Genomic DNA, 15,752 nt, shown 5'->3' with positions numbered 1-15,752 from the left:
TAGGAGGAAGCGCGGTAGAAGCAAGAATCCTATGTGTAGGAATTTTCTTTCACTTGCTATGGAAGATTGATCTATCACAAAAATCTGGCAGCTGAAAATAGTAGAACCCAAATACAGGATAACTTCATCAGTGGTGAGTAGGTCTGTCAATCGTCAAAGATAGACAGAGGGAGAGGCTGCATACCAACTCATGATACTTGAGAATGAAACAAGAACAAAGAGGGGGATCATGATGAACTCACATTTGTCATAATAATTGTCAGCATTCTGTGCAAAAAACGGTAATAAATCTGATCACTTGAGATGACATGAGGCAAGCAAGCATACTTTTGTAGTAACTTCTCATGAGTCCTCCATTTTAAAGAAGTTGCTGCTCTCTGTTCTGCTCTTGTTAGTGCTGGAATCAACTCTGGAAAATTTAATAACTAAAAAAAAAGAAAAAACTAATTATATATTAGTTAACACAGGTATTTTTAGATGACTTTTTAGGGAACAAGTTAGTATACATATTCAAAATAGAACACAGTAAAATATTGTTCTTATTATTTATTTTATCCCAGTTTTCTTTCCACAAAGGACTCAAGATCACCATAATACAAAAATTATAAGACAGAATCTTAGAATCATAACACAATCATTTCCACAAAAAATTTGGGATGATTTAGAGTCTCACATGAAACAAGCAGCACCAAAACGACTGATCAGAGAAAGACAATCTAAAACACGAAATTTGAAATCCTGCACTATAGGGGCCATGAATAGTTCCATGGGGCCACTAACATCATCCATGACATCAAGAATCCTAAGAGATCAAGCTGAAAATAGCAAATACACATCTTTTCAATTTACACAGACAATTGCATGGTTTTAATAATTGGTTTTAAGATTGAGATGTTTTAGTTTTTTGGTTTTAATGTGTATGTTTTGTTTTGTTTTATTGTAAGTATGTATATGCAGCATCAAATTGTGCAATTCTGTAAGCCGCTCTGAGTCCCTTCCAGGGTGAAAAGGATGGGGATATAAACACAGTAAATAAACAAATCTACTAATCTTGCCACACAAAGTATTTTTGTGGGCTGCAGCTGTAAAGGAAAGATCAGCAACTCTTCCTGTCTGCTCATAAATGTCTCAAACATATTCATGAGTTTCTTAGATCTCAACCAACTTCATGTCATATTCAGAAATAGTTATAGATTTAATACAATAGTTGTATCTCCTGAAGAGCAGAAGATACTTGTTGCTATCTAGAGGACGTGAGATAAGAAAATGCTTACCAGTAGGAATAAGGTTCCGCACCCATGATCCCTTACCTTACTGTCTGATCCACCGCCTTCCCCTCCAGTAGACAACAATTCAAGGATCTCAGGAAGGTGACCTATTAATGCATCTAACACCTAGTTAAAGAAATGAATTCCTGTTAGTATTGTGCTAATGTCAACATTAAGTAACCGTGTCCTTGTCTGGTACTGAGGCACTGCTTGCTTCACTGTTCTTACAGGTAAGAGCAGAAATGTCCTTCATTCTATCTTTACTTGCTCTGATCACCAGTGCAGAATTCAGCAGTGCAGAATGTCTCATCACAAATTCTGATCTGGATAAAAACATTCCTGAAATAACCATCCCAAGTGACTTGCTCCATTAAGTGACTGCATTCATAGTTTTGGAGTTTTATTTTTTAATATTCAATTTAAATCTTCACTGTTACTGTGTAGTTCTTTCAAACAATTTCTAGCTTAAAGAAACCCTAAGACAAAAATATATTTTTTTTCTTAGCAAGATGGTTCAGAGGGGGTTTGCCTTTTCCTTCCTCTGAGACTGAGTATGACTTCTCCAAGATCAGCCAGTGATTTCCATAGTTGAGAGAAGATTTAGACCCTTCTCTCCAGAATCCAATGCTCAAACCATTACACCACAATGACTCTCTTCATCATATCAATTTATACATCTATGAAACCTTCATTAGAAAAGAGATAACTAAGAAGGAACATAAAGCCTTCATGCTTCTATAATTCCTGTTCTGTCTATTATGTGAATATTCTGAAACCACCAACATGTCCCCTTAGTAAACCTTCCCATTCTAAACATGCTCAGCTCATTCCTTGTATAACTGTCTTCCTACAACATTACAGCAAACTTTCTGAATTACCATTGTATTTTTGTAATAAAAGGAAACCCAAACAAAAAAATATTTTCATCTTGGTATCTTAGCCTACTGTAAAAATGTTTGCAGTCCTTTTTTGCTTTGTGTCAATCCCAAGTTACCAATAAAGACACTGATAGACAATAAACCAAAATCAACCCATCTCCAATTTGGTATCAGGCCATAAGTCACTGTTTTTTTAAATGGGGCTTCTCCAAACATGTTTGTCTAGTGTATGCTAGTCCACTTAGCTCCACATTTTCAGTCTCTCTTGGGGTTGTGCTGAAGTAAAAGACTTCAGTCATCACTTGCAGATGAATCTATGCTAAACACCTACCATTATGAGTACACAGTGAAACATACTGAAATGATTCATCCCATCAAGCACTTCTTATTATGCCTTCTTATAGTATCATCTAGGAAAATTGTAAACGATATTAATGTAAGCAACAAATATGTTATTACCTCTAATGACTCATCTTGTAATAAGGCTACCAATTCTTTATGTATTACATACACATCGGTATTTAAAAGCTTAGCAACCTGAAAAATAAAGCACCAACACAACATGGCCATTAGTCCTTTTAATCTCATCATGTTTACTTTTCAACAAAGCTTGAATACCCAGCAGGAAACAGGTATATACCAGGTCTCTAATGCCAACAAGCATTCTTAAAGGCTACTGGGGCCATGCTCTTTCCACACTGCTTGTAATTTAGCAACATGTTGCTAGAAGCATCAAAAAAGCCTATCTCATCAGTTGTGCATCTTAGAATTGTGCTCTTGGGGACTGAGATGGCAGTATGCTAGTTTTTTAATACTTCAAATATTTTCTGAAAAATCTTTCAGACATTTTAACATTCCTCTGATGTGTAATTCCTACTAGCTTAATACATAAATCTGATCTGTTGCTAGTGGGCAGATATATTATGGTTTTGTAGAATGAGACTTCCACACTTAAAAAAAAAAATCATTTCTAATATTGCCCAGCAAATCATGAGGGGTAGTTAAAACTTTGCTAATTGAAGGGATGGTCTTGGCAGTCTTGGAAAGGCCTATTATGTCGACAATCCTTAAAGAAAACCTCCTAAAATAATTATGTTTTTGTCTAGTTACAGGTCTTTCTTTAGGCACAAAGTACTAGATTGGGTGATGGTTGTTCAATCCCCATTTGAAATTGAACATTACAATCTGAAAGTATAAAATGGACTGATTGACCAACTAAAATTTTATCTTGTAATGATGTAATAATAATAATAAAATGTTTCTTGATAAAACATTCTATTTAAAGGCCACAATTACAGGCAAGAGGAATGTGTAGTCCTTTACATAGTGCATTCCATTCAAAATATTTCCAGTATTAGGAATATATAGTTTACTATTGTAAATGATGGGTGTTATATAACCAGGGTAGCAATTAACAAAATGCACCAACTATCTGAATGTAATAAATCTAGCAAGCAATTTAAACACCAATTTAAGCAGAGAAGGGAAAACATATGACAGACTGAACAGCTAGCAACTGGCATGTGGAACAGAACTCAAGCTCCTTCTACACATCCATATAATCCTGATTATGAGATCAGATAATCCACATTATCTGCTTTTTACTGAATTATATTACATTGCCATATAATCCAGTTCAAAGCAGATAACTTGGATTTTATATGGCAGTATATAAAGGGCTTCAGCAGTTGTTGATAACTTCTCTGTGCCATCCCAAGACTAATTCTTTCTCCAGTGCTATACGTCATTCCTCAACTTACTTCATAGAAGCCAATAGCCACAGTGTGTCTGACTGGAACTTCAGGGTCATGGCAGAGACAGAAGAATGTAGAATACAATTCCAAATTGAAGTTTTTTGGATCCACAAAAACCATCATGGCCTAGGAACAGAAAATGATATAACATTTTTAAAGGAGGAAGGAAGGGGGAAAATAATAAATGTGGTAGCACCTTTAAGATCAATTTATTTTTATTTTTGCATGAGCTTTCATGTATATAAACCCACTTCTTTGGGTGCAGTCCTGAGTGGAATTTAACCCTCAGGTATAACAGATATTTATACAGTTATAGGAGTCGAATTTAATGAAAAAAGATCCAGAAAAATGAAAAACATGACCTTTACCCAAAATGATCAAAGGTGGTATTTAGTGAAGAATAGCACATTCAGGCTTTAAATATACAACTGGAGATTTAAAATGGCAGCTAGATCTTTAAGAAGAACAATTCTAAAATAGTGGTTGATAAAATAAAAATGTAAGAAGAGCCACATTGGATCAGGTCAAAAGGCCTATCTAGTCTACAATTCTGTTCAGAGAATGGTCAATCAAAGGCTTCTAGAACACCCACCCAGCAGAGTGTGAGTGCAACTGCATCCTTCATCTTGTTTTCCCCAAGAAATGAAGTATATTGCCTTTGATAATGGAGGCTATATATAACTATCCTAATTAGTAGCCAGTGATAGTCCAATTCTCCTTGACTCTGTACAATCATCCTTTACAATCATCCAAATTGGGAGTCATAACCACACTGATAAATAGTTACTTATGGAATTATGCCCACAAGATGTAGTAAAACACACTATTTTAAGATTTTTTTTTCAAAAAAAAAAAGATTAGCCAAATTAATAGAAAATTATTAGGCCAGGATGCCAAGAGGCAGTTTAGCACCAAATACCAGTTGAAGATGAGCAACAGCATGAGAAGATTACTGTCCACGTGACCTCCTTGTGATTTTTCCAGAGGTATTTGGCTGGGACTCTTGATCTGAACCATGGGATCCTTCTTATGTATTCAAGCTTGCAATACCAATATGTTCATAAAGAAGCATTAGTAAAGCAATTCCACCATTGAACAGATATTGGAACCTAAGAACTCTTAGTTTTGTGGCACAAGTAGAAACTATAGAACAATTGCCATCAGTACTTATGGAAACAATTCTGAGGTGCTAAGAGCACCTAAGAACCACTGTAGTGGCTTCCTTGATTGACATGTAGTGTAATCTGGATGCAAAAAATACCCATTACCACCTGTTTTTGTACAGTAAGAGGGAGAAGTGTAATTTGCCATTTGCCTGCTCATCTGCGGCATACAATAGTCACCATGTGAACAGGAATGTTGTATCCCCTGATTCTCTTTCAAAGCCCATCCTCTGTCACTGCTATCCCAAAAATCCCAATAATCTCAAGGTTCTCTTTCTGATTCAGGCAAAGATGTCCCAGCTCTCTAAAGCCAGGAGTAATTTTACAAGACTCTACACAAATTATAAATGTATAGTTAAGTAAAATAGCAGTTCACTCACTGGTAAATTGTAAGCACAGTTCTTCCTCACTGATATGTACTTCTTTTCCTGTTCTAGGGTTTGGAGCTGTACCTGGTTGTCATTGTGCCCATTTTCCTGCTCTAATCCCAGTGTGCAAAGCTTCTTATAGAATTCCAAAAATCGCAAATGCTGCTCTGGTGTAAAAATCCCTTCAAACAAATAAAATACTTATTCAATATTTTACTTTCATAAACTGGTGCAAGAATAACCTGTCAAGAGAGCTGGGTTAGTGTAACGGATAGTGTAAGACTTGGAGTTCTTGCAATCTGAATTTAAACCACTGCTCTCCCATGAAACGTACTGAGCAATATTGGCTATGTCACCCTCTGTCTGTTTACACTACTTCACATAGTTGATGTGAAGTTGAAATATTCAACCCAGAACATGAAATGAATCCCTGAGCTCCAGAAATCAGTTTTGCCCCCCTCATTTATTCTCATGTGACAACCCCTTGGGAAACCATTGTACTTCAATGTGAAGAGGCAAAAGAGATTGGAATGAACTAAGAACTAATCCACAAGAATAATATTTTTATCTCTGCATTTTAAAATTGCAAACAAAAACGCCATAGCCAAGCAACCTAGAGAGCAGCTTTGTCATATCCAGTAATACTTCTCTTTTCGGAATCTCCAATTTACTTTACAAACATATCTTAACAAAACCGCCCAAACTAGGCATAATTAGTTTTATGTGTGATTTATCTACACACTTCTTTAGACAATAATCATAAAAGCTGCTCCAGATTATGTGGATTTAAAGTGCCAGACTTTCTGCTCTAAGGTTATTCTGCTGTGTTGCTGAACAAAAAAAAACAACGTGCATCTGGACTGATGGAAAAGTCCCGGATTTTGTTCCTGCTCTTTCCAATTTTATACGGGTTCAAATAAACCAATGTAGGGAGCTGGAACAAAAGGTTTCTGATCATACTGGGAACTGACAAAAATATTATGGGATGAACAAAACACATATGGCTTTCCAAATTAAAACAAAAAAGGAACAAAATCTGAGACTGTGATTTTTTTCCAATTAGTCTGGATGTGCCCAAAGTATACAGCATTGCAGGGACACAATTTGGTTATATCTAAGCCCATAAAACAGGAATAAGCAAATACCTATGTTCAAGGTATTTGGAAGTTTAAGACATTCATACAACCTCCTCCAGACTTTGGAGAGGTAAGCTTCCGGCTGTGCCTTTCAGTTTAAAAATGACTCAAAATATTCCTTGCTTCTTGAGAACAATTCTAATTGGAGGGGGGGGATTTTTAGATCCAGGTGAGCTTTTTTAATCTAGGAAGTAAAGATGACATAACTTCTTATTGTAGAAAAAAATCCCGATACCCAGAGTTAAATTTATTTATTATTTATTTATTTCAGTATTTCTACCTCACCCTTCTCACCCAATAAGGGGATTCAGGGCTGTTTACAAATATGAAGCACACATATAAAAATTACAATAACATTTCAATTCAATTTATAATTAAGTTACATTAAAACATTCATAAAATACACATATACATTTAGGCCTGGGTGGGGAAAATAAAGAATGACTGACATTTGGGGGCACTTTGCGAGACTTGGGGCCTTTCAGGAATGGCCTTTCCTTACTTCTGCCTTAAGCTAATTTCTTAAGAACAGTAATCTCAAAGCACTTGCTTAATCTTGAATTGTGGGAGTACCATTGAGGCAAAATCATTTGTATCGTTATCTTAAGCATATAAAGGATAGCCATAAGCAAATCTGTATCTAAGCATTTTCTCCACATTCTGGAAGTCCTATGTATTTATGACATCTGTATATATAACAGCATTGATCAAATAACATTAATCTGACATTTAACTAGTGCTCAGGGTGTGTTAGTAAAGGTTGAGCATCCCTTGTCCAAAATGCTTGGAACTAGAATTATTTTACAGCTCAGTTCTTATTTTATTTTATTTTATTTTGGAATACCTGTTTTGCATATATATACATATCTTGGAGATGAGAGCCAAATCTAAACATGAAATTCATTTAAGTTTCATATACATCTAATACACAAAGCTTGAAGGTAAGTTTTGATACTTTTGTGATTTGAACAAAGTGTGTGTGAACGATTTTGGGATATCTAAGACATGGATGAGGGATGCTTAACCTGTATGCGGAAATGGGTTTTCCATCAGCCCTCCCAGTGGTACCTCTTCAAATCAATTGCTTTAATAAGGAACATCTTTGCCTATATTCTGCTGGAATCTCACTTCATTCTTTACTGTGATCACGTGCTACTTCAATATAAACAAATGTGGGAGGCACAGGACTTTTGCTATGACATTTGGTTTCTCTTGGCTCTGTTTTAGATCTCTTTATTCATTGCTCAATGAGTAACTGTTGTGTGAACCAAGTTATTACTGACAGCATATGTGCACCAATTCCCCACACCAATTTCTAGGGCAAATTACATTTCACTAAAAATGTTTAAGAGATCTCCACAAACTGTCTTTAAGCCTTTCACCCTTTGCTTTCAATAATTATTTTGGTTCAATTGGTTGTATTTAAGGCTTAGAAGAGTAATATTCTCTGCTGGCAGAGGTTGATCTCAAAATGCTCCTGGCTTCAAATAATAACACATGCCTCCATCTTCTTTGGCCACTGCAGTCAGATAAAAGGTTTCTGGGAAGGGGGAGTTATCTGACTGTAATGATACTGACTTATGGTAACTCTAAGCCAAATCTGTCATGGGCTTTCCTTGGCAAGAAGGGGGGTTCTCACTGCCTTCCTCTGAGGCCAAAAGAGTGCACTCAAGATAATCCAGTGGGTTTGTTTCCATGGCTGTAAAGGGATTCAAACTCTGCTTTGCCAGAGTCCTAGTTCAACATCAAACCACTACACCACACACTGGCTCTCAAGAGTATATTTGCCATATCTTTTTTTTTTCATTCTGCTGCTATGCAATTCAAATCTTGGCAAAAGTATGGATCATTTATTCAGATAAATCACTAAACACAGTATCATTCTTCTCTGCATGGAAAATTAGTTAATCGGGTCATTTAATTAAATCTAGAATAGAAGATTGAGGAGTGACATTCACACTCTTCAAACACTGCAAAGGTTGCCACACAGAAAAAGGTGGAGTGTTTTTCACTGCTGTCTCAGAGGATAGAACTGGTTCTAATGGATTTAAGTTACAGGAGGCTAAACTATGACCATTAAAATTAACCTCTTGACAGTGAGAATAGTTTGGTAATAGGATTAATTTCCCAGAGAGCTGGTGGAGCCTTCTTTCCTTGATGTCTTCATAAAATCATAGAGTTGGATGAGACCTTGTGGGCCATCCAGGCCAACCCCCTGCCAAGAAGCAGCAAAAAAGAGTATGAACAGCTACCTGCTAGGGATGCTAGCCAGAGCAGAGAGCTGAATTCCATGGCCCATAAACCCCTTCCAATGCTTTGATTCTTCCTAACCATATTTTCTTGGATATCCACTCCCGTTTATGCCAATATAAATACAGCATGCTTGTGAATGCAGTGTTTACAAAATTCCAACCCAAATATAATCGAGCCTTTCTTTTAAAAAAAGAGAAAAGGACCTCTCAGTCTTACCATATAGTCCATTACAAAGCTTCCCTAAGTGGTAAGATAGCGAAACCAGAATAGATTCATCTGCTTTGAAGGATTTTTCACAGAATGACTTCACTAATGGAAGGACAGTTTGACTTCTGTCATCTATGAAATAAAAAAGAAAAGATCAGAAAGGAGAACAGAAAAATGTTTTTACAATATTTAATCAAAACATAAACATTAATATTCTGAAAACAGTTATGACAGCTGGAGGAACTGCTTTAGACCTAGGATCAACCTAATCTTACCTGCATCAAACATTTCTAGCAGATTGACCAAGGTCTCAAAAGCTGCAAGACGTACACTACTGCTTTCATCTCTTGCTAATTCTACCAGCTCAGGAAGCACTACATTTTTTGTTAGCTCGGTCCTACAAAAACAAGAAGAATAACCATAACAAAAGAACAAAGATGAGCAGACATGTTAGTTACTTTCCAGAGACATACTGGGTGCAGGAACCAGAAGAATTTTCACTTTAAATGCTACCACCATATTCCTCCTAAATGCCAAAAATGTATTACTAGAGCAACAGAAGCACAAATCTCCTACTCTGCAATGCAAATCTAAGGGTTAGTTTGACGCAAAATGTTCAAACAGTTCTAGGTGGACCTCAGTATCTTATGAGCTCTGACTAACTTATGACTTTAACCTCAAAAAAAAAAAACCCTCCCACCAACCTTCAACATTTCTCCTGCCAGGAAGTGAACACATGAATCACTGCTTGAGTTCTCATCCTTTGGTGTGTTGTAGTACTGAAGACTCTAAAATTAAGGTATTTTCTGTTCTTAAAACTGGTGACTCTACCATCCCCAAAAAGAGACATTGGTGTCCTTTCTCAGCAGTGTCATAATTCACGTGTATTTATTGACAGCCACTAGTTTTAACAGAACTTAATCTATAATTTGCTCCATATATTATCAACTGCCTTGAGCCAGATAGTTTGAGAAGGTGGAGGTATATTATAAATAAATATGTAAATAAATGATTTGCTTCCTTCTTTCGAGTATTTTCTCTAACAACTTTCTTTAACAAACTTCTGGGATGGTTTCAGTGTTGATTAAGCAACAATTACATTAAAAACAAATACTGATATCAGTAGAAATATACATATATAGTGGTCATAATGTACCCTTAGATTCGCTCTACACAGCTTTATTTAAACCATATTTAGTGTTGCCTATCAGCATGGACTTTGTTTTTTAAAAATAAACTACTTGCAGCAAAATGTGTCACCTTGAGGGTATTTTCAATTCTAAATCATCATGACTTAATCCCACCCTATGGAGTTAAGAGAAATTCAGTAAAATGCTTGAGGAAACAAGAAGAATGTAAGCTGAGCTCCAAATGCACATTGGGAGGGATGGGGGGAGATTAAAAAGCTCTTGGATGGCTGGTCTGATAAGAAATAAGGGTGCATATGTGTTGGGTGCATGAGTGTTTTATAGATAACCACAGGAAAGGAAGAAAAGGAGATTAGAGAGAGAGAGAGGTAAATTAACACCACTGGTGTCATTATTAAACAAACACTATTTCATATAAAGAACCATCTTTTGTCTCTGAAGGGAAACATGATTTTTCAAGTAACATATATTTCTATCTAGACCAATGATTCCTTAATTTGCACTGAGAACATGAAAATGATTTCCCCAGCATTAAGAACTAACAATTCTCATGATGGGTAAGGGAAAATGCAAACATTGTCTTTAAGACAAGATGGAACAAAACTGAGTGTCCTCCCTTCCCCTACACATTTATACATATACATCACACCCACAACCATTTGTTCAGCTGTTTTAAAACCTGTAACAGTCCACAATCCAAATGGTAAGACCATGTCTGTGGAAATCAAAGTTCAAATCACCTTTCAGACACGAAGGTTACTAAGTGCCTTTGGAATACTATTTTCAGCCTCATCTACAGAACTGTTGTGAAGAGAAAAACAGAGGGGGGAGGAATTGACCCACTGTTTCTCTGGGAGATTTATGGTTCAGTAGGAATTTGGGTCTTCCTGATTATCATAACCCAAAATAGGGAAACCTTTGGCTATCCAGTAGTTTTTGACTTCAGCTTCTATGATTGCTATCATTGCAGATGATATGGGATTGTGGAATACACCATTCAAAACATAATAGGGACAAAAGTTACTCATCTCTCTTCAAACAACTACACCATTCTGGTTCAGAAAATAAATCCAAGGGTAAAAAATGAATGCATGGTGAATCTCCAATGGAAAATATTATGCTTAAGTTGTAATCAGGCAATATCTAGGCCAATTGATATGTGCAGGCTGTGCACATAAGGAAATCACTTAACATTGGAGTCTCTGAGTGGTAAACTTCCACTGTATGAATTCCCCATGTTTCAGAAGTAAATCTCACAGACAAAAATATTTTTATTTAAAGTAAATGTAAAAAGAAAAGAAAAACAGTTGAAAAGATCAACCAGATACCTTGAAATTACACAGGAGCAGGAAATGCTTCCCTAAAGAATAGGGTCTTGGGGAAAGGAAAGGGACCTTAGAGAAGGCATAAGGATGGAAACAAGAGTGCACAGAAACTGGTTTAGAAAAAAATAATTAGGCAGTCTGCTTAAAGAAGACAGTACAAGAAGAAAATCAAGAAAATCAGGGGTATGAAAGAACATGCAGTCTGGTTAAGATGGAAAATTTGAGAGGCCACAGTTAGAGTTCAGCTAAAAATAAGATGTGTGGATGTGGTTAAGAGTGGAAAGATATGAATATGGTTGGTTAAAGAAAGGGAAGAGTGTGATTTGTACCCCTTAAAAATATTTTCATATTTCTCTTAAATCATAGCAGCCTTTGAAGCTGTTAATTTCAGCAGAGGAAAGATCAAGAATAATCTTTTCCTTTTGGCTATTTATTTTAGTTTGTTTTATTAATATCTCACTCCAGACCATTTGTATCTCAGTGCAAAAGATAGAGGTGTGACATGCAGCTGGAGAAGCTGCTTTGAACTGGAAAATGGCTTGGAGAGAAAGGAATAAGTAGTTTCACCCTCTCCATTCCTTCAAATTCTTCTGCTAAAATGTCTACCTTGAGAGCCTATTTTCTATGAATAAAATGAGGAAAGAAAAATAAAAAATATTGAAAAGATATATATCATTTGTAGTGTGGCCCTAAGTGGGTATGCAAGATTGAAAAGAAGAGAGAAAGATTTAAAAAAAAGTAGTCCATTACTAAGAAAGCTCACAGCTAACTTATACTAATGTATAAGTTGACCTCATGTATAAGGAAACAGCTTGTTTGGGGCTAAAATTATGGATTTTGATATGACACATGGACAAGATGAGGGTTATTCCGTAGATAGGGAAAAGCACCACTGCTGCCTCAGGGGGACAGCCATCCCTGGACACTGTTGCCATTTCCCTGTTGGAATTAGCAAAAACAGCGAAAAGGGTAGAAGCATCACCAAAGAAGAGAGAGTAGAACGTGTCAGTGATTCTTTTAGGTTCTCCTGTCATAGGCTAAGCTCTTGCTTTTTGCCACTCTACTCAGAGAAGGGATGGTTCGTTTTTTTGACAAGAGTTAAGGTATAATGCTCAAAATGACCCATGGATAAGTTGACTTAGGGTTTCTTTTTTACTCTAATGTATAGACTTAAACATGAGTATATAAGGTACATGGCTCATTTTCATTATCTGTTATCTTATCAAGACTATCTTCACCTTAAGAAAGACTATTTAGATAAAAAGATTCATGCTGCTTGGGAACAGAAAGAGCTCACTGGTAACAGGTTGGCTATGAACTTTTATTCCAGTTAAAATTTATGTGTACTCTATGGTATTGTAATCAATCGGAAGCCATCATCAGACAGAGAAATACAGGTAACTCATTGTTTAATGCACACACTTCCCCGAGTTCCATGTTTCCAGTGCAAACAAGCTATTTAGGAAGAATCTGACAAACTGGCAATCTGTAACCTTACCCATATAATATGGTCCAGTCCTGAAGCACATGCATAGCCATAAAAACAGCTGGTTAAAGCATCAGTTGTTCAATTTTCATGATTGCTTGTGCCCTACCAGTTTGCCTGTAGAAGCATGGCACCGTCATGCTAAATCAGTCCTAATTCAGCCAAGAAGTCAAGATCTCAAGGAAAGCTTCCTTTCATTTCCAAGAACTAAGCCATCAAACCCTTAATGAAGGTTCTCAACCTGTGGGTCCTCAGATGTTTTGGCCTTCAGCTCCCAGAATCCTAACAGCTGGTAAACTGGTTGGGATTTCTGACAGTTGTAAGACAAAACATCTGGGGATCCACAGGTTGAGAACCACTGCCTTAATGTATCCCCACCCTGAGTAATGCCCAGTCATTTTCCGTACTGTGCTCCTGCCCTACACTCTGTAACTGCCATGGAAATTAACATTATTTTTACAAAAATATTCAATCTGTACAATAATGATACAATCTGTGCTCACCCTATTCCTTGAGATATGAGCTCCAGTTGCCGACACATGCAGGAACGAACTTCATATTCTACATCTTGGCAGAGAGATTTTACCAGTGGAAGAATTTCTCTTTTAACACTAAAAGGACAAATTTTTTTATAAATTAACAGATACAAATCCTTGCATCACCTAGTTCAAATGATGTTAAATTCAATTGAGCTTGAGTTTTAAATAAGTATTATATTTACATTTTTGGCCTATATGCACAACAAATAAGGAGGGGTTACTGTTGCAAGTGTTAATTTTACATGTTACGTTTTTCAGATTGCTACCCCTACATTTGAACCAATGTTTAATAATAAAATACTAATGAATAACAGAAAACACAAGTAGAAATACAGGTCACTATTTTGTCACACACACACACAAAGGTAAATGTAATGTAAATTAATAATCTGAAAGTTAAGAGGAACAAAAGAACCAGAGATGTATTCATTTAGAACAAACTGATCTGCTTCAGTATTTGTTAAGTCACACTGGATTTTCCAATTAGTCAAAGTATGTATTAGGACTCAGCCATATGTTCCTAACAGAAACATTTTTGAGAAGTCTTGAAGTATGAACAATTTTACAAAGGCCCTGCCCACCACTCCTCAATTGCCATTCCTTTCCTCAACACTACAGTGAGGACAAGAAGCACTGATTGCATATTAATAGCCACCTTGGATACCATTATTGGAAGGAAAATAGGACAATGGATGGATAGATAGATAGATAGACAGACAGACAGATAAATAGATAGCTCCATAATGGTATCATGTAGACTAAGGATGTTATCCCATGGGTGGGAGAGAATTGCGGGAATGCATTTGGAAGAGTGGGGACTCATCTTACCCTGGAAAGGTCCGCCTTTGGGGATGGCTAGCCATCCTACATCATTCCCCCATCTTCCCTCTTTCCCTCAATCTCCCCCCCCCCTTTCATCAATCGGGAGTAACTGAATTTGATGTTAGTAGATGTTAAAACCCAACTTCTGAAAGTCTTCTCTCCGTTTTCACACACTGGCAAGACGGATTCCCATGGACAGTCACTGGAAGTGGCTGTGCATCATGGGATGGCCTCTGTAGGACTCCGTTTTGCCATCATGCAAAAACAGAGAAAACTGGGTGAAACTTGCATGGGATAAAGTCCTAGGAGTAAACAAAGTATACTCCTCCAGTTAATGTTGGCCTGCAACAGCTAGCCTAGCCAATGTTGAGAAAAGCCAGGAGTTGCAGTCAAACATCCGAAGGACTGCACTTTACCCATATCTGTCAAAGTCAAACCCAATGTTACTTGGTATCAACTTGAAAATAATTACTAGTTCAATGTTTCCTCCCTCAGACTTCACACAGGATGGAGGAAATGGAATAGTAACTATGGTGACAATTTCCCAGGATTAGGACCAGTAAGTGTCAATCAGACAATCGTAATTTTAGCTCCATCATAAGTTTCTATACTTTGGTGTTTCCATATCCCCACTCGGCTTCCAATGTATCAGTACATAAAGGCACCTGTTCTTAACAGTCAACAAAATTAAGAACTCATTTAGGATAAGATTATTAAAAGAGGATAAGAACATATTAATTTCACAGCATAAACAGATCTGTTTCAACCGTATTATTTTTCAAGTCGTCACTAGAGGCTTTTTCATACAATTTTTGTATAAACTTTGTGAGGGTTTTTTTTAAAAAATGTACACTTCAATCTGTTTTGCATTATTCTCTCACAAAATAAAAGGCAAATAAATAAAAAAGGGTTTTGATCTCAAAATATACAATTTAGAATATTCTCTTTGGCTGAAAATTGTATCACATCCATCAAGAAAGGAAAATCCATTGTGTGCCCATGCTCTGTTTGGCATTTTGGCCTGTTATTTGGAAATGAGGACAGTTCCTATTGGAATTCATTGAACTCGTATTATTTATTTTATATATTTATCACATTTATACCCCTCCCTTTTCACTCCGTAGCGGGCTCAGAGCAGCTTACATATATAGACAACAATTCAATGCCAAAAACATACATCCAATAAAATAAACATATACATTAAAAACAACCATTAAAACATATCAACATTAAAGCCAGTAATTAAAATCATGTAATCCAATACCATAGTCTGAGGTCGTTCCAGTTGTCATTGCACTATTCCGAGTTTACATATTTCACTGATAAAAAGCAAACTGAAAGTTTGGTCCCACAGCCACCTTTTTAGCTTAAGCATTGCTTAGCTGCAGCTACAAAATTAATTTCG

The 15,752-nt window shown here is 36.4% G+C and overlaps 1 protein-coding gene across 3 annotated transcripts in view; it reads right to left on the bottom strand.

Moving 5' to 3' along the window:
• ppp4r4 (protein phosphatase 4 regulatory subunit 4) overlaps positions 1-15,752 on the bottom strand; it is a 147,016-nt gene that overhangs the window by 29,427 nt on the left and 101,837 nt on the right. For all 3 annotated transcript variants that reach the window (XM_062968424.1, XM_062968425.1, XM_008106929.2), the window contains 8 exons: positions 13,490-13,597; positions 9,303-9,424; positions 9,037-9,159; positions 5,444-5,613; positions 3,907-4,026; positions 2,606-2,683; positions 1,311-1,394; positions 243-425 (listed from right to left, as the gene is read on the bottom strand). In XM_062968424.1, the coding sequence (XP_062824494.1) occupies positions 243-425; positions 1,311-1,394; positions 2,606-2,683; positions 3,907-4,026; positions 5,444-5,613; positions 9,037-9,159; positions 9,303-9,424; positions 13,490-13,597 (988 nt within the window). The remainder of the gene's footprint in view (positions 1-242; positions 426-1,310; positions 1,395-2,605; positions 2,684-3,906; positions 4,027-5,443; positions 5,614-9,036; positions 9,160-9,302; positions 9,425-13,489; positions 13,598-15,752) is intronic.

Source organism: Anolis carolinensis, chromosome 1 (genome assembly GCF_035594765.1).
Source record: "Anolis carolinensis isolate JA03-04 chromosome 1, rAnoCar3.1.pri, whole genome shotgun sequence".
NCBI classification, from domain to species: domain Eukaryota; kingdom Metazoa; phylum Chordata; class Lepidosauria; order Squamata; family Dactyloidae; genus Anolis; species Anolis carolinensis.
This window is presented reverse-complemented; position numbering and strand designations above follow the sequence as displayed.